At 35.1% G+C, this 21,751-nt stretch overlaps 2 protein-coding genes across 2 annotated transcripts; one reads left to right on the top strand and one right to left on the bottom strand.

The window, feature by feature from the left end:
* Positions 1–5,759: 5,759 nt before the first annotated feature.
* LOC136224508 (GDSL lipase-like) lies at positions 5,760–8,318 on the top strand. The gene is made up of 5 exons (XM_066012862.1): positions 5,760–6,018; positions 6,160–6,287; positions 7,044–7,268; positions 7,403–7,658; positions 8,008–8,318. The coding sequence occupies exons 1-5, from the start codon at positions 5,778–5,780 to the stop codon at positions 8,271–8,273; spliced, it is 1,116 nt and encodes a 371-aa protein (XP_065868934.1). The 5' UTR covers positions 5,760–5,777; the 3' UTR covers positions 8,274–8,318.
* Positions 8,319–13,081: 4,763 nt separating this feature from the next.
* LOC136224456 (berberine bridge enzyme-like D-2) lies at positions 13,082–14,852 on the bottom strand. Its single transcript, XM_066012793.1, has one exon. The coding sequence runs from the start codon at positions 14,850–14,852 to the stop codon at positions 13,236–13,238; it is 1,617 nt and encodes a 538-aa protein (XP_065868865.1). The 3' UTR covers positions 13,082–13,235.
* Between the last annotated feature and the right edge of the window lie 6,899 nt (positions 14,853–21,751).

The raw sequence follows: 21,751 nt of genomic DNA, 5'->3' as shown, positions 1-21,751 counted from the left end.
GGAAGCCTATTTTCGCTCAGCATTGTCCTAGCAATTTCAACTATTGTTTTGTTCTTCCTTTCAACAACCCCATTTTGTTGAGGCGTTCTAGGTGTAGAAAAATTATGGTCAATGCCACTGACTTCACAGAATTCGTCAAACTGTTGGTTTTTTAATTCTCCGCCATTATCACTCCTTATATGGGCTACTCTTAGGTCTTTGTCATTTTCAAGCTTTTTAATCAATGTTGTGAACATCTCAAATGTTTCATCCTTGCTACTCAGCAAGATGATCCAAGTATACCGAGAGAAATCTTCTACAATGACTAAGAAAAATTTCTTACCTCCCAAGCTGAGTGGGTGGACAGGTCCGAAAAGATCCAAATGTAGTAATTACAATGGTCGCTTGGTTGAGACCATGTTTTTACTTTGAAAAGACTTTTTCGTTTGTTTGCCTTGTTGACAAGCATTACATAATTGATCTTTTTCAAATTTAAGTTTGGGCAATCCCACAACTAATTGCTTTCTTGCTAATTTGGCAAGGAGGTCCATGCTTACATGACCAAGTCTCCAATGCCATAGCCAGGAGTTATCCTCCTTTGACACTAAGCATATATTTTTAGAAAATTGTTTTTCTAAACTCAACATGTATACATTGTCAAAACGAGGGGCAGTTAAAATTAAATCGTTTGTTTTTCCCTCGAGTATCCGACACTGAGTGGCATCAAATACAACCTTTCTACCACTGTCACACAGCTGAGCTACGCTCAATAGGTTATATTTGAGACCTTTAACTAAGGAGACTGACTCAATAGTAGGGTTACCTCCGATAGTACCTGATCCAACTATCTTACCCTTTTTATTGTCTCCAAAGCTTACATTACCACCTCGTTTAAGCTCAAGTGTGATGAACTGAGTTTCATCACCAGTCATATGCCTCGAGCATGCGCTATCATTCATCTTTAGGTACCCAATTCTTTTTGGATCCTCGTTGGTTAGCATAGACAGGTGCTATATCATGTTTTAATTTGTGACGGCATACATTTATGGTGTGGCGTTGTTTACCACAGAAGTCACAATGAGTTACCCTTTTAGGGTGACTTTGTCTTTGGTCAGCACCATTGTGCTGAGCATGCCAACATACCTTAGTGGTATGGCCTTTCTTTCCGCAGAAATCACATTGGACAATCCGCTTATTATACCAACACACATCTATTGTGTGTCCTCTTTTCCCACAACAGTCACACTGAGTGAACTGTCTACGCTGACCAGTACTTGAGTACTCAGCGTGGGATTCATTTTTAGTTGAACCTTTTATTTGGTTCTGTAGGGTTGTGACATCCTTTCTCAGTTTCTTTGAATCTAATTGGACTTACGAGACAAACTTGTGCATGATTTCCATGTTGTTATGCAAAGTTGAGTTGTCTTGGAGAAGATATCGAAGGTCACTGAGTTTGACCTCTTCAATCTCGTCACACCGCCTGCTGATTGCCTATATTTTCTTGTTACACTTTTTAGTCAGTGTATATAAATCACTCAGGGCGTTAATCATTTCATTTCTAACCAAGTGTAGAGATGTTACCTCATTGGAGTGGTCCTCTTAGTCAGTATCATCTGAGAGGTCAGCTTGCTCAGATGGGCATTGGTCAGCAGCGTCATCGGCCATGAAGCATATATTTGCTGTCTCATTTGCATCAGCTTCTGATGAGGTGGACTTATCACTGTCACTCCATGTGGCTACCATTGCCTTTTTGCTTCCCTTCTTTTCTTTCTTTAAGTTAGGGCAGCTTGACTTAATGTGCCCAGTTTGATGGCACTCGAAGCATGTGACAGGCTTTGAGCTGTCCTTTTTGTATCTGCTGTGACTAGACTCAGCTCTGTATTTGTCGCTTCTTCTGAATGGCCTTTTGCTGTTCTTGTCATTCTTTCTGAACAGCTTCTTCATCTTTCTCGTGAACATGGCCATTTCCTCATCATCTGATGAGTCAGCTTCGGTCCAGTCAGCTTTCATGACAAAAGATTTTTGCTTCTTGACTTCTGACTTTTCTTTTGCTTCGAAGTTTTTCATAGAGATCTCATGAGTCAGCAGAGATCCGATCAGCTCGTCGTATTTGTACGTGGTCAGGTCCTGAGCTTCTTCCACAACTGTCTTCTTAGCTTGCCAGCTTTTGGGGAGACTCTTTAATATTTTCTTCACCTGTTCCTCCTCGGTGAAATTCTTTCCGAGTCTCTTGAGCTCATTTATGATATTTGTGAATCTTGAGTTCATCTCCGAGATGTCTTCGTTTTCATTCATCTCGAACAGCTCGTATAACCTCATATGCTGATTCACTTTAGATTCCTTGACTTTGCTTGTGCCTTTATAGGTTACTTCGAGCTTCTTCCATATTTCCTGTGCTGACTCACAACCTGAAATTTTGTTGTACTCTGCAGCATCTAGCGCACAGTGAAGCATATTGATAGCCGAAGCATTATTTTGTAATTTTTTAAGGTCATCTTCTGACCACTCAGTTTCACTCTTGACAACCTTTTCGTTGTCAACTATTTTGTAAGGCACATATGGGCCTTGAACTATTGCAAGCCACGCACTCATGTTTGTAGCTTGAATGAAGTTTTTCATCCTGTTTTTCCAGAAAGTATAATTTGATCCGAAAAACAAGGGAGGCCGACTAACTGATAGTCCCTCAAGGAGTATCTGTGTTGTTTGATTTCCGGGAAGGAAACGAGTGCTATTCTCGACCATTTATCGGGATCAGCTCAAGATAGTTATATCTTTGAGTAGTGAGTTTTAGCTCTGATACCACTTGTTGGTCCCGTGTGATTAGTTCCAATGGGGGGGGGGGTTAGGAACTAATATAACTTTTTCGCTTAATTATGATGACTTAAGATAATTCTTTAATTACTTTAACTTAGTTCAGGTCAGCACGGCCGAGAAGTGTAAGACAGCTTTAGTCAGATGCTGACTAGAACTGTTTTACTCGTGAGTTGGGAATTAACACTTGAGGCCAGCTTCCAACTCAGCACCAGATTACTCAGTGTCAGCTTTTACGATTTATATACTGACCAGTTTAATCAAGCAACACTTACAAATAATATATTGAGAGAGAGTTAGAAATTACTCAGCACGACTTATCCTGGTTCGGCCTCCCCGCCTACGTCCAGTCCCCAGAGTCCCTCCTGGCTTTTTCAATCCAATACTGAGCTCTTTAAAGGTATAGCACAAACCGTTTACAAGGCAGTTGAATATGCAAGAGTACCTTCCTCTATTCGTCTACTCAACTCCTACTAAGTGCTATAACCGAACACCTAGATTTCTCTACCACTGAGTACTTAAAACCGAGTACTCAGCACAACTCTCTCAATTTTACAATCGATACAAACTTGTTCTTTCTAGATAAAGAACATTTTAGATGATTACAACATCAATCTAGCTTTTACACAGAAATGGAAGTTTGGTGTAAGATCTCTTTCTTGTTTGAATGTGCTTTGTATCTTTTCTCTTTTTTTCTTGTATTTTTCTTGGCAAAATCGGCAAAGGATCCAAGAATGAACTTGTCCTTTTATAGTTGAAATCTGAAGACACAATCATTTGAATCCGGAATTATCCGTTGGATTCAAACGGCTTTTTCTTGCGACATTGTTCTAGTCAGCTTCAGATTTGTAGGCCAATCCTGTCGTCTGAATTCCGCAGGCATCAGGCTTGTCTTCTTCCCGCAGGTGTGTCTTCTAGTGCCAGTTCGTCTTTTAGCTAACGGACAATTGACCCATGCTTCTTGAAATTGACTCTGTGTGTAATTCCAAGGTTTCTATTATTGGTGCAAATAGTTGTCGGATCTTGTCTTCTAGCAAACGGATCATTCGTGCTGTCCTGACGAACACTCAGCTTGACTTTATTGACGTTGCTTTTGTTCTTTGTTCCTGAGTCACTCTTACTCAGCTTCCGTGGTCAGCTTCGTCTGCAAGCTTTAGTTTAGAGAAGGACTTCTCTTCTTTGATGCTGAGTTGCGTTTCACTCAATTTCTTTGGTCAGCTTCATTTTTAAATATTTGTTGTGAAGATGGCTTTTCTTCTGTTATGCTGAGTTGCACTCCACTCAGCTTATGCTGTGTTCTCATGCTGACTTCGTCATGTCTTACTTTTAAATTCTGTTTTCATTTATACTTATACTCAACATTGAATAAACATATTAGTACAATTAAATCAAAGCACTTAAATTTAATTGCCCCTTAATCATGGATTAACTTAAATAATTTTGTCAAATCAAAATCATGTGGAAAGGTGTTTCAACACGTCTTACCTCATAAACCCGAAGGTCCATTAGTTGTGGTGCATAATTTCTTCTAGGTGGTGGTGTGGGTTGTCGGTCGAGTTGAGGACGGTGTGTCTCTTCTTACCGCCGGTGAGGTTCTCCGGCTAGGAGTCTTTGAGTATTTCGGCCTTCAAGTTTTAGCCATTCAATGGCGAGAAGGATCTCTCGGGTACTCGTTTCATGCTTCTCTTCCAACACCCGTAGAGAGTCCGTTAACTGCTTCACGGTGCCTTCTAGCACTTCAAATCGTTGTTCATGGGATCCGGTGTCTTCGTTTGAGATACGTGGTTGAACCATTTCCGAGATTAAGTCTCCGAGAAGGAAAACGACTCGGCTCTGATACCAACTAATGTAGATTGAAGTCGGGTTGAGAGTTTTAATCTTAAACTCACAAAGAATACAAATATTCTCTAGCTAAACTAGAAGGTTGAGTAAACCCAAGGATAGAAATCCAAAGCTCCAATGGAGGCTATAGTTTTAATTCATCAAAAGTTGGCAAACATTACAAAATAAGGAGATTTTATACTCCTAATTCAGAGGGAAAAGACTAAAAGCCCTTAACTAGGGTTTCCAACATGACATAACTAATAGGGGTAAAATAGGGGGTAGTAAAGATTAGTGGCAGTTCAGTAAATAAGGGTTGGTGGCAAAACAGTAAATAATGGGTGGCAGAAGTTGTTCCTAGCAGCAAGAACTTGGGGAGGAAGTATTCCTCGGCCCAGGCACGCTCCGCGTGGTCTTTCTCATGCCCCGCGTGAGTGAGCTTCTGATCGTTGAGACTCTGGATGGGGATCTTCACGCTCCGCATTCTGTATGGCACGCTCCGCGTCTTTGACCTCCTGGAATTTGTTCGCTTCGAGAGTCCAATTCACGCTCCGCGTAGGTGACCTCCTGGACTTTCCTCCGGATTTGGACCCCTTCACGCCTCGCGTGCTGGAAGACAAGTTCCGCGTGTTCTGCTGGTTGCCGCTGTTCTCTTCCTCCTTGGATGGCTCTCCATGATCCTCGTCTCTTGGCTTCGGGGTCGTTGTTTCATGAGGGATGCTCTCATCAGATGTCTGTTTGTCGATATGTAAAAACAATTTTTTAAGATAAAAAATACCCTTAATTGTAACGAGAATTTAACTGTATAATTTAAAATAATTATTTTTTAAGTAAAATATATAGAAGGTCTCTATTTATAACTTTTAAATCATGGACCTCTGTTTGCAAATTTGACAAACCAAGAGTTTTATTACTTTTCCTTTATTTTAATCCTTAAAATATTTCATTTGGCTATTTCGGTTGTATACAATTCGATTGAAGTTGACAAAATGATCCATCTACCTAACCATCAACTCTTTACAGTAACAAAACATAAACAGAAAGAAAGAAACAAAGAAAGTAAGATTGCAGCAGGCTTTCCAGCAATAATAAATTTAAAAGAACTTCGGGTACAAAATAAAGAAATAAATGTATTTCATCAATTCAAACTTTACCTACTTATCAATATGGCAAACCCAAAATCTTTGCTAGGTTTCTTATTGATTTCTGTTTCTCTTTTGGTGTTAGTAAAGTCAAGGAAGCATGTGGCCATGTTTGTGTTTGGAGATTCATTATACGATCCTGGCAACAACAACAATCTTAATGTAAGCATCATTCACAAGGCTGATTATTGGCCTTACGGAGAGACTTTTTTCCACTACGCGACTGGAAGATTTTGTGACGGTCGTCTTATCCCTGACTTTATAGGTAACATTATTATTCATTTCCAGAAATCTGCTTTAAAACTTGCAAATTCTTAATTACTATATATTAGCATTCATTTCTCTTTAATTATGCTGTGAAATCTGTGGGTCAACTGAAGTTAATAATGAGCCTGCCTGGCTGCAGCTACATATGCAGAATTACCCATTTGGAAACCTTATCTGGATGCTGATGCTGATCTTAACAACTTCACTAATGGAGCCAATTTTGCAGCTGGTGGGGCTGGTGCTCTTCCTCAAACTGATGCAGGATCGGTCTGCCTCTTTCTTTCTAAATTTGTCCATAAAAATTTCAAAGTATCATAGCCCTTTCAATTTTATTAAAATAAAAAGTCAAAATACTATTTCAAGACGCGTGCAACACATTTTTCACATGCAACTTATTTTTTTACAATCTAATAATTAAGTAATTATGTTTTAAACAAGTTGAGTTACATATGTAAATTGAGATGACTATTATAACATTTTAAAATTCCAGGGAATCAATAAGTTTATTTTTTTAACAAAGGTCCTGTTTGGTAAAGAGATTTTTGAGACGAAATTAGAGGTTTGAGTCACTTTCTAAATCTCTCTTGAAATACATTTTTACCTCTTTTTATTACCATATAACCTTAAATAAAGACTTTATCGTGTCTTTATTTGTAATTTTGTCATCACCGAGTATGGCATCACGGGGCTTACCTGCCTTAGAGAGATTTTGAAGCCCTCCCATTAAACTACTTCACCAGCGAGTACGGAACAAAAAACCCCAGGAATTGAGTTCTTCTTTACACAAACAACTATTAGTAATAGCTAAATTTTACTAAACAAGTTTACACAATCAGCTAGTTAAATCAGTTAATAGCTATTTGACAAACTAGGCCAAAGTTAATAGAACAAATGATATATTATGCCTAGAATTTTAGTAAATTTTCTAATATGGTACTTAATATTTTGATTCATTGATTTTGTTGATTTACTGCATTAAATTATTAACTTTTATTAATATGACATATGATTATATTATACAAGGTTAATCTGACACAACAGCTAAGTTTCTTCAAAGAAGTAGCCAACAAATTGAGAGTAGAAGTTGGTGAAGTAGAGGCAAAGGAGATGCTAATGGAAGCAATTTACTTGAATAGCATTGGGGGCGACGATTACGCTGACATCCTCCAAAATTATCCCAACATCACACAATCCCAAAAGCAATACTTTGTCAAAATGGTTATTGACATCTTAATTCACGTAATCAAGGTAAATTCACTAGATTTTTATACCAAGCCAACTAGTGTCTTCATAGCTCTCCGAAGACGTCTTCTTATTCTTATGTAAGGCTCTCGACCTGTTTTATTATACGACTTATATAATAAAACGTATGTGCTTTATAGGAAATATATGAAATGGGAGGAAGAAAATTCGTGTTTCAAAATGTTGGACCAATGGGATGTCTACCGATTTCTAAACAGGAAAACGAATTGAGTAGTGAAGAGTGTGATGAACAACTACAAAGCATTGTACAGCTACATAATATTGAATTACCCAAAGCAGTTGAAGCATTGGAGACCCAATTACAAGGTTTCGAATATGCATTGTTCGATTATTACACTTCTCTCTATGACATTATCCAAAATCCTTCTAATTATGGTACGTAAATAATTCTCTGATGCTTATATTAATCTCCCATTATATGCATTTATTTTTCGAATAAAGTTTAAGGTTATGGCTAACATTTTTTAGAAAGTTAATGTTAAGAAATAAAAAAAAAACGTGGTTCCATAATAAATATAGTACTAAACAAATTTAATTTTTGGAATTTTTTATTTTAAAATCATCAACAATGAAATATGGTACTTTGGAAACGTTTTACTGTTTTAAATATTAGAGGTATATATACATTTTCTAAAAATATTAGAAACAAATCTACGTCTTATCCTTAATTTTCGTTTAATTATTATATATTATAATTTTTTTTTTTAAATATGTATGAACATAGGTTTGAGAGTGGCAGATGTTGCTTGTTGTGGAAATGGGACAAATAGAGCAACTGATTGTGGAATAGAAGCATATGAGTTATGTAGTAATGCAAGTGAATATGTGTTTTTTGATGGGTCTCATCCTGGTGATGCCACCAATTTGTTATTGGCACAACTCCTATGGAATGGGAATTCAACTACTGTAATACCTCGTAACCTCAAAGATTTGTATGACCTCCAAATTACAACTAATAATGGATCTGATCATCTTGTAGCTTTTATATGAGCCATTTGAGCTCAAACAGTTATTAATGGTTGGCATGTTCAATGCTTCAATAGAAATTTTATCACATATCCTTCAACATTTCTATTTCGTAGATACATGTATTCTTAATTATGAGATCAATATTAATTTAAATTCTTTCTATTGTTTACTTTAAGGGAAAAAGCCTTTTTATTTTCACTCTCTAAGTATATAACTGTTATGAAACGTATATTGAAAGAAGAAATAGAAAGTATATATGGAGTAGAGTTTCTCTTTTGAAAAGGATGATACATAGAAAAACAATGTGATATGTGGAAAATATTGGGTTGTCGTTTTATGCTTTATGAATTGTGTTTTGATTTCTTTTGTTATTTGGTAAATTTGTTATTTGGGATAGACACCTTTTAGTTTAATTTTTTAGGCCCTACAGCTATTAAAGACGCGTTGTGAGCATGGACTTTTTCCAAGCCTAATAATGAGTCTATGTTACTTGCTTGCGGTTTTATGTAGGTGGGCTCCCCATCACGTTGTATGGGAACATGAGCGGACTTGTCTTCTTCTTTTAAGCTTACCTTTTTCATCAAAAACTATTAAGTGGGCTTTTATTTTCTGGATTTAAAATCTGTATCTGCCACATCGGTAACCGATCGGGTACAAGATCCCCGATTGGGATCCACAGTCACTGATCGGCGACCATGGACGGTTTTCAAGCAGTTTTTATTCAAATTTGGACAGTTTTATTCCCAAACCTGTACTTAAAAGGCATAAACTACCAAAAAACGGGGATAGAGGTGGATAGAGGTTTAAAGAAGTGGTTTCTAGTGAAAAAAATAGTTTTTTTTAGTGAAATTGAAGAGAAAGTGAGTGAAACTTAGTGAAAGATTACTTGAAACTAAGTGAAAGTGAGTGAAAAAAAAGTGAAAACCTAGTCTTTTTACCAATTCAATCATGTTTAAGAGTATAAACACCCAATCCAAACACTAACTTTTAGTTTATATAGGCGAAACCGGGTTCCTGCAACCCATTTCACTATAATTTGATTCTTGAAGTCATTAAACTTCTAAGAATCATTGTTCTGGGTTCAAGCCTCTCATTATCTTTATATTTCGGTTCTGATCCTATTTGGAGCCCATTTTTTTTTATCTTTCGGAGCTACCAATCTTTATATTTGGGTTGTTAATCCATGCTCATGTCTCATGCTCATCGACCTACCACGCACAATAAACTGGGAAAACACTCAAAAGGTAACTTCTGAAAGTTGATATATGTTTATATTTATTTTTCTTTTGTGTTATTTCAAGTTTTCTGCCTATAAAGAAATCTGCTGCCTATGAGTGGTCACCGATCGGAGATGTAATCACCGATCGGCGACCCTGTCACTGATCGGACAGCTTGTGTCAGATCGGTGACAGAGAACAGGTAGAAAGAATTCTATCTTAACTTGGGTAGTTTAGGATTTATTTGTTCATTTCGGTAAATTTACTTTTGTATATTTGCATGTTTTAGTGTAGTGTTGAAATGAAATAAAACCAAACACAGTGTAAAAAGGGTATTTTTAGTCTTTTTAAAGATATTAAACCAGATCGAATAATAACTAGGTTGTGGATTACATTGCGCGTTATGTGTTGATCTTTAGGCTTTGTTGAGTCCTATTTGATCGAGTTCGTCGTCGTAGTTAAATTTGAAAAACGGGTCCCAATGTCTCACGGCTAACGTTTATTGTTTTGCAGGTTTAATAGCTTTATTTTTTTTAGGACTAGAACTGATGTAATAGCGCTCTTGCACCATTTGTATCGTCATGTATATATTTTTTTATCATTTCACTATTTATTTATCACTTTCGAACGTAAATCGATATTTAAACGGAATTTGATTAGAATATAAATGGTATTTTAATTAAAAAAAACAAGTCTACGCGTTCATTAATGAGGCCCTTTAAACGTTTAAGTCACGATCCTAACTCTGAAAATGTGGCATGTTGTGAGTTTGTGTGCCATCTAATATTTCACGTGTTCCTTAACATTAAAACTCGAGTGGCGACTCTCGAATAATTAGACTAATCCGAAAACATGATAAACGAGTTAGTAAATAAATTGAATGCATACACTGGAAGGGACACGCCAAGCGTCGTCCTGAAAAATGTTAAGTGATGGTGTCATGTAAAAACAGAATCCTGTTTGTTGAATCCCAAAAAGGATAATTGGATTCCGCAACCGCTTACACATGTGTTAGTGTATAAGGCTTAGACTATGTAGATACTTTTATCTAGTTGTTAAACTCACAACTGTGAGATTAAATATAACCACCAAACAAAATTGGAAACTATATCAATATGATGTCAAGAATGCATTTTTACATGGTTTTCTTGATGAGGATGTCTATATGGAACTTCCACCAAGTTTGATTTTACCTAAACCAAACCTTGTATACAAACTTGGAAAGTCCCTTTATGGACATAAACAAGCAAAAAGACGATGGTTTTATTGTGCGGAATTAATGAAAGATAAATTAATAAACAATCGAAAAACACACAGATTTACGTGGTTCACCAACGTTGTGTTGGCTAGTCCACGGGCAGAAGAAGAATAGTATTATTAGGAGGCGAAAATCAGATTACAATGATTAGGTTTACATAATGGGGTATTTATAATACCCAATCTAACCTAATCCCACTAGGAACCCATGATCCCAATTCCACTAGGAACCCATGATTCCTATTCCACTAGGAACCCATGATCCTAATCCAACTAGCACTACACCATAAAATGCCTATTGCAATGATGTTGATTCGTTACGTTGGCACCCAAAATTGTTGCATTATGGTCAAAAATGGGATAAGGCAACGATTTTGGTCAATTTATTTTCGTTGGTTAATTCACGGTTGCCTTTCTTCTCAAAGGCAACGAAAATGTTCTTTAATGCAACAATGAAGATATCGTTGCTTAATTTGTAGTAATTGCAACGGTTGAGGAATACAATTAAAAGGCAACGAAAATGAACCGTAAGCAACGATTTTATATTTATTAATCGTTGCCTTAAGTAAGAGATGGAAACACTATTTCTAACTAAAGGCAACAATTTAATTCCAAAGGCAACACTATTTCGGATCCAAAAGCAACGGTATTTTATAGTGTTGGCAACGAATTTTGAACTTTTAGCAACACCCTTTGATTATACAAATACAACGACTTTATTTGGCAAAGGCAACAATTATTTTCCTAAAGCAACGATATTTTGCTAGTAAAAGCAACAATGTTTTATAGCAAAGGCAACGATTTTATTTTAAGCAACGGTTTTTCTCGTATGGTGCAACGGTTCGTAACGTAATAGCAACAGTTTTTATTTACTAATGCAACGACGTTTAGAACAGAAGGCAACAGTGCTTTAATTTACAAGTGCAACGATGTTTTGTGACATAAAGGCAACGGTGCTTGTAACATAAAGGCAACGATGATATTTATAATCCAAAAGGCAACGCCTATTTAAATAAACATCCACAAACAACAAAATCCAAAAATTCCTAAATATCAACATCCAACAATAATACCTAAATAATAAAATCCCGAATCTGAAAGTATCATTCTATATTTATCAAAATCGGAAATGGAAAAGGTTCCATTTTATTGATCTATATTGATCATATCATTTTAACTGGTATATATCGAGAGGAGATGGTTCATATTAAGGCATTATTAAATATAGAGTTCAAAATTAAAGACCTATGAGAGTTAAAATATTTCCTAGGCCTTGAAATTGCTAGATCAAAACAGGGTCTTAACATTTCCCAAAGGAAATATACTTTTGATCTTCTTTCAGATGCAGGTCTCCTTGTAGATCGTCCAATTTCCACACTCATGGATCCCACGCTGAGATTGACAAAAATAGAAGGTGTTCCCTTCACAGATCCTTCTGCCTATAGAGACTCATTAGAAGAGTCATCTATCTTACAAATACACGTCCAGACATCACATTTGTTGTACACTCTGAGTCAGTTTCTTTCTCATCCTACTGACATTCATTACAAGACTACAATATGCATTTTTCATTATTTGAAGCAAGATCCTGGGAAAGGCTTATTCTACTCATCAAACTCCACTATGCAATTACAAGCTTATTCTGATGGAGACTGGACCACGTGTTATATACCAAACATTCTATTACTGGCTTTTGCATCTTTCTGCGCACTTCACTAATCAGTTGGAAAAGCAAGAAACAACCAATTGTCTCTAAATCTTTAACAGAAATTCAATACAGAGCTCTCTCCTCAATCACTAGTGAAATTCAATGGCTTCATTATCTTTTTCAAACACTACATATTCCCCCATCTACAACCTACACCATTGTTCTGTGATAATGCTTCTGCCTTACACATTATCGAAAATTCCACCTTCCATAAACACACCAAACATATAGAGTTAAATCTCTACTATTTTCCAAATAGCAGATATTTCCACCTTATATATGCATGTTTGTAATTAGTCTAGGAGGGGTAGTTTAGTCTTTATACATAAGAGTTAGATATACCCATTATACAAACGGCTATATAAGAAATTGTAATTCTTGTTTACAGGTCAATGAAAGTTTATATTCTTCTTCTTCAATTGATCTTATATCTACTTCTAGTGCTCAATTAATCCATTATGTTTTAGAAAAAAAAATCCAATATATTTGTAAAGTAATAAATTCAACCAATCAATAGAGACTGCATATCACTTCATGAAAGATAATTCGTATTAAGAAATAAATACAAATGACATTAATTAATTAGTCAAATATATTTACACAAGTATAATAGAATTTCTCATGTTTTAGTGGTGGAAAATGTTAAGAGAAAGATTCCAAATCATGAACTTAAAAAAAGAAAAAATTGCACATAAATGTATACCCCTTGTGATTATGAAAGTACATCAAGTCATGAACAAAATTTGCTCTCAATCTATCAATTTCTCTTGTGCAATGGTTTTTATCTAATCAATCTCCTCTTTAAAACATGGCATTGGGAGGCATTGGAGGAATACCTTGTTGATTACTGAAAAAATTTTCAGGATCAATAAATGTCTTGGCTGTTACTAACCTATCAAAGTTTTTCAAAAAGTACTTTTCACCCCAATCCCTAGCTGTTTCAACAGCATTATCTCCAGATGGATCAACTTTGGTCTTTATCTTACTCATTACACCAAGGTCAAAATCCATGTAATTTACATAAGCAGCTCTTGGTCCCCAAGACACATATGGTGTCATAAAAGTGTAAAATTCTCTTATCCATTTCATATATTCATCACTTTTGTTGTTATCTGTCTGGTTCCAATCCACCAGGTACTGAATTGAGAATATATTCCCTTTTCTATGAGGGAAAGCAATTTCGTCACTGCTTATATCGTTCATAATTCCTCCATATGGGTCTAAAATAACATACCCTTTTGGCTCTTTTTCAAGGATTTCAATTGCACCCTCAATTCCAGGTAAAGAAATTTCAGTTCTTACATAGTCTAATTTTGCCTTGAAGTAATGCTTGTCTGAAGAATTCCGGTTTTTCAAGTCGGATATGGAGCTTCCGTTTCCTAACCCGGAGAAGAATAGAATGGATTCAATCCAGGACATTTCTTTGCACTCGTCTTCTACAATACCCAATTCGGGGAAAACGTTGTTTAGTATAGAAACAGCTTGAGTTTTTGAACCTAAGTAAAACCCATTGAATTTAGTTGATACTCCAGGGGTTTTAGAGTCCGACAAACCAGCTCCGATAAAACAGGATAAGTAAAAATCATTCTGCAAATTAGGCGCAATGTATTGCCATTTATTTACCAAATTCGCAATATCACCTTTTGTGCCAGCCCTAAAAACTACAAATCCTGTAACTATTTCAGGCACTTTTAACAGCTTTATTTTCCAGGAGTAAACTATACCCCAAATTCCTCCGCCCCCGCCTCGAATCGCCCAAAAAACATCTTCTCCCATAGCTTTTCGATCGAGAAAACTTCCGTCGGCAGTAACAAGTATTGCATCAACAACGTTATCGGCAGCAAGTCCATATTTTCGCGACAACAACCCGAATCCACCGCCACCAATATGTCCGCCAACTCCGACAGTAGGGCACGATCCAGCCGAGAAGCCATACGTGCTACTTGCTTCAGCTATAGCTGAATATGTTTCCCCAAGCGTTGCACCGCCTTCTACTACTGCAGTATCATCTTGCACATTGATTGAAACCTTGTTCAAATTCATCAAGTCTATAACGACGAAAGGATTTCCGTCGCTAACAGCTACGGAAGTCCCTTCGTAGCTATGTCCGCCGCATCTTGCCCTAATTTCGAGATTTCCCTCTCTACAGCATGTGATAGTCTTCCCTAACTGCTCAGCACTTTCCGGCAGAAAAATGGCTAATGGCTTAGGAATATTCGGGTCTGCGAAACGAAGATTTTGAACGGATAAATAGAGTAAATTGTAGTAAGTTGTGGAGTCATCAGTTTCTTTGGTGGGGAACATAGAGAAGTTGGTTATCTGATTTAGTGTTAAGCAAGAAGATAGGTCTTCAGGAAGTGAATATAGTGAAGGAAGTAGAAGGAGAAAAGATATGAAGAGAAAGAGAGAAGAAAACATGATGATTTTTTAGTGGATTTGATGAGTTTGGAATGGAGAAGGAAATGTTTAAATTGAAGAAGGAAAGAATCATATGATAAGGTAAAGACAAAAAGATAGTGCAAATCATTTTGAGTTGAGCAACCATATATATATGTGGCCGGCAGTTTTTCTAATGTTTGATAGTTTAGGTAACTAAAACTCTCTTTTATAATGGATTGAAAATGGGGTTGAAAGGTACATGACAAATATTCAAGATTAGCTTCAATGAGATTGAAATTGTAGTTTTAGAGAAAGATGTTGAGCACAAAAAAACACAGCAACCCATGAAGCCGTAGTAGTAGGTTATGCATGTCATTAATTAATAGTTAAAGATTTGAAGTTTAGTGTAAATATCACTATAAAAATAAACTACCAAAATGTACCATTATAAAATTAAACAATATGGTCCATTAGAAAGTTCATTAAACTATTTAACTTAGAAGTGTATAAACACAAGCAACTAGGGTTTTGAAAGGGGATGGACAGGAATGGGAAATGATTCTGCATCATCATTCCCGAATATTTCAGAAAATTTCCGTTCCCGTACATGAATTAGGAATAAGGGCCCATTTGTTTTACCTATGGTTTGTTGTTCGTTGTTTGCCGTTAGGGTTTGCTGTTTGCTTTTGGAAAAAACTGCTTTTCTAAAAAAATAGGGATTCCCTGCTTTTGGAAAATACTGTTTTTAGGTGTAAAAGTCAAACAGGACGTCACTGACCAAACACTTAAAACTCTACCTTTTGAAGTGAAAAAACAAACAGGATCATGAAAAGTAGCTACCAAACATCCCCTAAATCTCTCATCGTTTTTGCTCTGCAGGAATTTTGCTTTTATTTTATTTTAAATAATAATTAAAATTAAGTTTATATAATTTTATTAATAATTTTGAAAATCAATCATTCTTTCACATCTTTGGAAAAAAAATTCCTATCCTTGTAGAATTCTTTTTAGAGACTCTCTATTCACGTTGAGACGAATATCTAGCGGGAATGAGAAATCAATGCCTCGTCATTTAGTATAAAAGTTTTTAATACTATATATAAAAAGAATAATTTAACTCAAAAATTTAAGTTGACAAGTAAAATAAAAAAAAAATCATTATTATGTTTTATGGCAAAAATGCAAGTTTTTGGAATAGAAGTCAATAATTTTCAGTACTTAAAATTAATTATTTAATTATACTACTTAAAAAAATTAATTAAATCAAAATATTTAACTTAAAATATAATTTAACATTATCAATTGATGTTTTTAAATTCGGTACTTATTTTTAATATCTATCAAATAGTTAAACCGTTTATTTTTATCAACATTTATAATGTTCAAGTAATTATATATTTAGCACTTAATTTTTAAGTTCCATCAAACATGGACTCAAAGACTTAAATTTTATATAATTTGATCATTTAATTTTATTAATATTTTTATAAATTAATTTAAGATAATACTTGTAAATATGTGATTGGTTGTTGTCTTTAGATAGGCATTGAATTAATTAGGAGTTAAGGAACCAATTGTGATGTTTTTTACTATTTTTGGAAAACTGCCAAGTAGAAAAATTAAATTGTAGAAATCATTTAATTTTAGAATAAATTAAGAGCTTAAGACAAATTGAAAAGCCAAATTCATCCTTCAACACAGGGAAAATAAAATGCAATGTTAATGATGAAAATATGTAATCTAGAGAGCTTTGTAGTATAATAAGCCAAGCAGAAAATCCAACGCCTCCCCATATATATATCCGACCTGACCTGACCTGACCTGACCTAAAAATAGAGGAGACTTCTAATTATTTGTTTTTTTTGTTAATTATATGGATACATGATTTATCCAGCACTGATTTAAGTGACTATCTAACTATTTTTTTTTTATATATATAAAAAAAAAAAACTATCTTTTTTTGTTTTACGGGTCCCTCTGTTCAATATATAGGGCATAAAAAAATGTCTTTTATTCATTTGTGGACATGTTCACGATATCAGTGCCGGTCCAACCCGCCCAAACCGTATTCAATGGATGGGATTTGGAGAAAAAAAAAAAAAAATTATGTTCAGTTCGGTTTAAGTCCGTTAAAGACAACTTATGTATAAGACCGACTTGAATTTTGTAAGAATAGCAAGAATTGACTCAGCACGATCGTTCCTATTAATATTAATTATTAAATTTTTATACTTGACTTAGAAAAAGTTTAGAATGAGGAGGGTAACTCTATTTCGGAGCTAAAAAAGTCTCAGAAGACTATAAATAGGTTTATGAGAAGGTTTACATATCGCTCCATTTATATAGGGACTCCAACAACAGTAACGATAATCCAAGTAAGAATGTCATTAGAGTCATTTCTTTACTATTGAGCACCCTCATCAACTATATATATATATCTAGAGAGAGAGAGAGAGGGGCTTACAATTTGGATTGAGTTTGATATTTGATTTTAAAATCCAGCTCAACCTAATCTGACTCATCCTAAAATAATAGTGTTTCGATCTGGGCTAAGCATTTTTTACATGAAATCCTATTAGATCTGGCCTAAACCCGACTCAACCTGACCCGACCCAATTCATAAACATTAGCTATTATTAATAATAAATTTCAATCTTTTTAAGATAGAACATAACATAGTAGTATTTAGAAAACAATAAATCTAATATAATTAAAGTGATTCTTATTTTTTTTTTTGAAGAAAAAAGTGATTCTTATCAATAAGATATTTTTGATAATTTGGGTTTACAAAAATCCAACAAGTAATCTATACACTACCTAAAGAACACTCTTGGTCCTCCGATTAGCCCATTTCTTCAGAACCCAATCCATTTCTGTCAACAACTAGACAGCCCACTAGGCAGACAGCTTACGAAACGACATCGTTTATGCGCGTTAGCTTTCTCTCTGGCTCCTATGAATCTCCCTCGCTAGGGTTTCGCTGGCTTGTTCACAGATTCTGAATTTCGTCCGCCGGAAGAACAATGGCAATCAGATCAAATTAGAGGTTAGCTTTTTCTTTCACTAATTGAGTTTCATTTCCCATATGTTTCGTTTTATCAGCAAAACTCTACTCCATTCTCGAAATGGCCATGGTTACGCTTCAATGGTGCGATACTTGTCCACTGATGCAACTCGAAGCTCGTTTACAGTTTCTTATCTCATGGACTCTTGTGGTTTATCTTCTGAATCCGCTGCATTAGTTTCTAAAACTATCCAATTTGAAACCCCAGACAAGCAAGATTTGATCCTATCCTTTTTCAAAAAACTTGGATTCTCAAAAACCGATATCTCTAAAATGATCATCCAGTACCCCAAAATGCTATCTTACGATCCGCAGAAAATCATTTTCCCCAAAGTTGAGCTGTTCCGCTCTAAAGGTGCATCGAACCCTGACCTGGTAAGAATTTTCACTGGCTACCCCTGGCTTTTGGGTGCAAGTTTAGAAAATCAATTGGTTCATTCTTTCAATTTTTTAATTGAGTTGTTCCAATCTCAAGATAAAGCCATTGAAGCTGTTAAACTAGCTCCCCGTCTTTTATGTAATCGTCCTGAATCCTATCTCGCACCTAATATGAACACTTTGAGAGAAAATGGAGTTCCTGCAGCCACTATTCTTTTTATGGTTCGTTATCACTATCGATCTGTTTTATTAAATCCAGTGAAATTTAGAGAGATTGTGGAGGAAGCAAAGCAAATGGGATTCACTGTTATGAATTCACAGTTCGTTGCAGCAATTGCAACATTAAAGATTAGCAAATCGAAGAGGGATCGAAAGGTTGATGTTTATAAAAAGTGGGGTTGGTCGAATAAAGATATTACTAGTGCTTTCATAAAGTATCCATGGTGTATGGCAATTTCAGAGGATAAGCTAATGGATGTGATGGATTTTTATGTTAGTGAATTGGGTTTAGATTCTTCAGTTATTATGAAATGTCCTTTGCTGCTTGGACTAAGCTTGGAGAAGAGGTTGATTCCAAGAGGAGAAGTTGTTCAATTTTTAGCATCAAAAGGTCTGGTTAAATTGGATTCGAGGATAACTAAGATGTTCAAGTGTACAGAGAAGTGTTTTTTGGAAAAGTATGTGGATTGTTATGAGGAAGCTCCTTATTTGATGAAGTTGTACAACCAGAAGTTAAATGTTTCTGATGCAAAGTAATCTGCAAAAGTTGTGAAATAAAGATGCTTAAACATTGATTCGCTCCAGTTGAAAGATAGCAAGAGATTCCAGTTATCAAATGTAATTGCAACAAGGTGAGCCATATCCATAGGCAGAGTCAAGGGGAGGCATGGGTGCCATTGCATCCCCAGCTCCCGGGAACCACCCCTGCACTGCCTTATCCCTGCAATTTCATGGTTTGGGGATGCAATTTCGCCACAAACCATATCCGTTGAAGAAAGCAAGCACATCTTTTGTTCAATGCCCCCGGTATGATAGAATCTGCATAACTTTTCTACTTTTTTCATTCAATTTTATCAATTCAGTTTTCAGTCTCTGCAACCTATATGCAGTAATGAACTTCCTATATGTTCATATAATTCTCATGCCTAAAAGTCCTTTTCTTTATTCACACTGTCCTGTCCGTTAATGAATTGAATTGCTTGCGGATTGTCATTTCTGCAAAGTCAATATGCTATGGGGAAATTGAAGTTCCATTTCTATATCATCAAGTTTATAATTTATATCAGCAAACAAATATGATATACAGTTGTTTCTACAAATTCATATGCCCCATACTTCTGATTAAGAATTTATGGAAGGAATTCTAGACTCTTGATATGAGTCACGTCTTTGATTCTAGCATGGGAACTCCAGTTAGGCTTATGAATGGAGTGGGGGCATAGAGCGGCGAGAAATTTCATTTAAATAGAGATAAATTTGCATATCCTCGCCCCAATGTTTATCGGGAATTCTGCATTCCACTGGCCTGGACCCAGTTTCTGTTGGGCAACAGCCCCAAACTTCCATTTCTAAACGATGAAATGATAGGGTGTAAATATCCATTGGTGCGTAGGTGGTGTTCATTTGTTTTCTTATTACGCCAAGCAACTAGCTAGTTTCCCGAGTGCAGTTTCCATATAGGATTTCCCCTGATTGATCCAATAATGCCCACGCAGCCGCCCATTGACCCGTTGCCGATGAAATTCTTGGTCAACCTGTTGATTTAGGCCTTTCGATCAATAGTCCCCCTCATCTGTCCACCGTGAAATAGAGTCTGACAGTAGTCGGACCCCTTTTACATGTTCGATCAAGGAAGTCGAAAGTCAATTGATAGAAATTGCTCTCTATACCCATGGAGAATCTATTACGAAGTAGGTCTAGAATTCTATTTAGATTAGTTTTCTAATTAGAATAGCAATAGATCTACGTGGTTGCAACAAAAGAAATGAATTTTCTTTTAAATGAGATTATAACATTTACATATTTTTGGTATTATTTATATCAAATATAATTAAGGAATTTTCTGAAGATATGATATTAGTAAAAACACCGTGTGCCGACTCTTATTAGTGTTGATAAACAGCATTTCAAAATCATTGGTTAAGTATCAAGCTACATGATACAATTCCTCATGAATCTAGTATCAAACTACGCGACGTGATTCATTAGACTCTTCCCAAAGGCAGTAAGGCTCTGTTCTTTATCGCTGAAAAAAACTAAACTGAATTGAACTGAACTGAACTGAATATTGCTGAATATTGAACTGAATTTAACTGAATACTACTGAATACTAAACTTAACTGAATGCTACTGAACTTAACTGAATGCTACCGAACTTACCCGAACTTAACAATAATGATGATATTAGACTTTAAAATAATTTTCATGATAATATTGGACATTAATGAACTTATAATAATAATAATGGTTCTAATAAATTTAATAATATCAATAATAAATAAATATATTATTAAAGATAAAACTAAATTGAATATCAAATAAAAGCCCGGGATGATAAAATCTTGGCTTGATAAAAGCCTATGAAATTAAGTAAAAATAAGTCTAATTTAAATTAAAAATACAAATTACATACAAACACAAATTTATATATAATTTAAAGCTTATGAAATTAAATACAAATCTTCATATGAATACAAACTCTTAACTTTTTATTTTAATTAAGGGTTAAAGTGCAAAAATAACGTTTTGGGTCAGAAGTAATTTTACCTCTAACGTCTAAAATGGTGGAATTTTATCCCTAATATTGATAAATTGGATAAATTTGAGAAATAATTCATAATATGGATACAATTCCTAATTTTTAAATATGGATGCATACTTTAGTTTTATTTTTTTTTATTAAACCATATATACTTTAATGAACTATCATTTCTTGACTTTTATCTAATTTATAGATAATGATAAACTATAAATAATAATAATAATAAATAATGATAAATTATAGATAAATAATAATAATTATAATAAATTATATATAAATAATTATAATATAATAAATAATGATAAATTACTGAATACTGAAACTGGATGCTGAAACTGGATGCTGAACTGAATTGAACTGAACTGATTGTTACTGAAATTAAGTGATAAAGAACAGGGCTAACTTGTATTTACATGATGCTTCCGTCGCCTCCTTGCAATGTGGGTCATTGCTACACGTCCTAGTCCCTAGCTAATTCATCGTTCTGGACGCTTACACTTCCAAAGGATAAAATTGATTGGATTTAACTTAATTGTGAGATGACCACAAATGTTTGGAAATGATATGGAGGATAACAATAGTGTCGTTGATTGTGTCGTATTCACGATGGATGGGGTACGTGCATAGTGTTTAAAAAACAATGGATTTGGGTTTGTTGGATTTAATTGGGAAGGTTGAGAAAGTTGAGGGAGAACCTGTTATAACATGGTAAATTGCAGTAACATGGTGAAAGAC

The sequence above is a fragment of the Euphorbia lathyris genome, chromosome 3 (genome assembly GCF_963576675.1).
Source record: "Euphorbia lathyris chromosome 3, ddEupLath1.1, whole genome shotgun sequence".
Classification (NCBI taxonomy): Eukaryota; Viridiplantae; Streptophyta; class Magnoliopsida; order Malpighiales; family Euphorbiaceae; genus Euphorbia; species Euphorbia lathyris.
This window is presented reverse-complemented; position numbering and strand designations above follow the sequence as displayed.

What these genes read in the sequence shown, in the direction of transcription:
- LOC136224508 (XM_066012862.1), top strand. Translation starts at nt 5,778, where the DNA reads ATGGCAAACCCAAAATCTTTGCTAGGTTTCTTATTGATTTCTGTTTCT. An exon ending in TCTTATCCCTGACTTTATAG is followed by an intron (nt 6,019 to 6,159) that starts GTAACATTATTA and finishes GCCTGGCTGCAG; the next exon opens with CTACATATGCAGAATTACCC. An exon ending in TCTTAATTCACGTAATCAAG is followed by an intron (nt 7,269 to 7,402) that starts GTAAATTCACTA and finishes TGTGCTTTATAG; the next exon opens with GAAATATATGAAATGGGAGG.
- LOC136224456 (XM_066012793.1), bottom strand. Translation starts at nt 14,852, where the DNA reads ATGTTTTCTTCTCTCTTTCTCTTCATATCTTTTCTCCTTCTACTTCCT.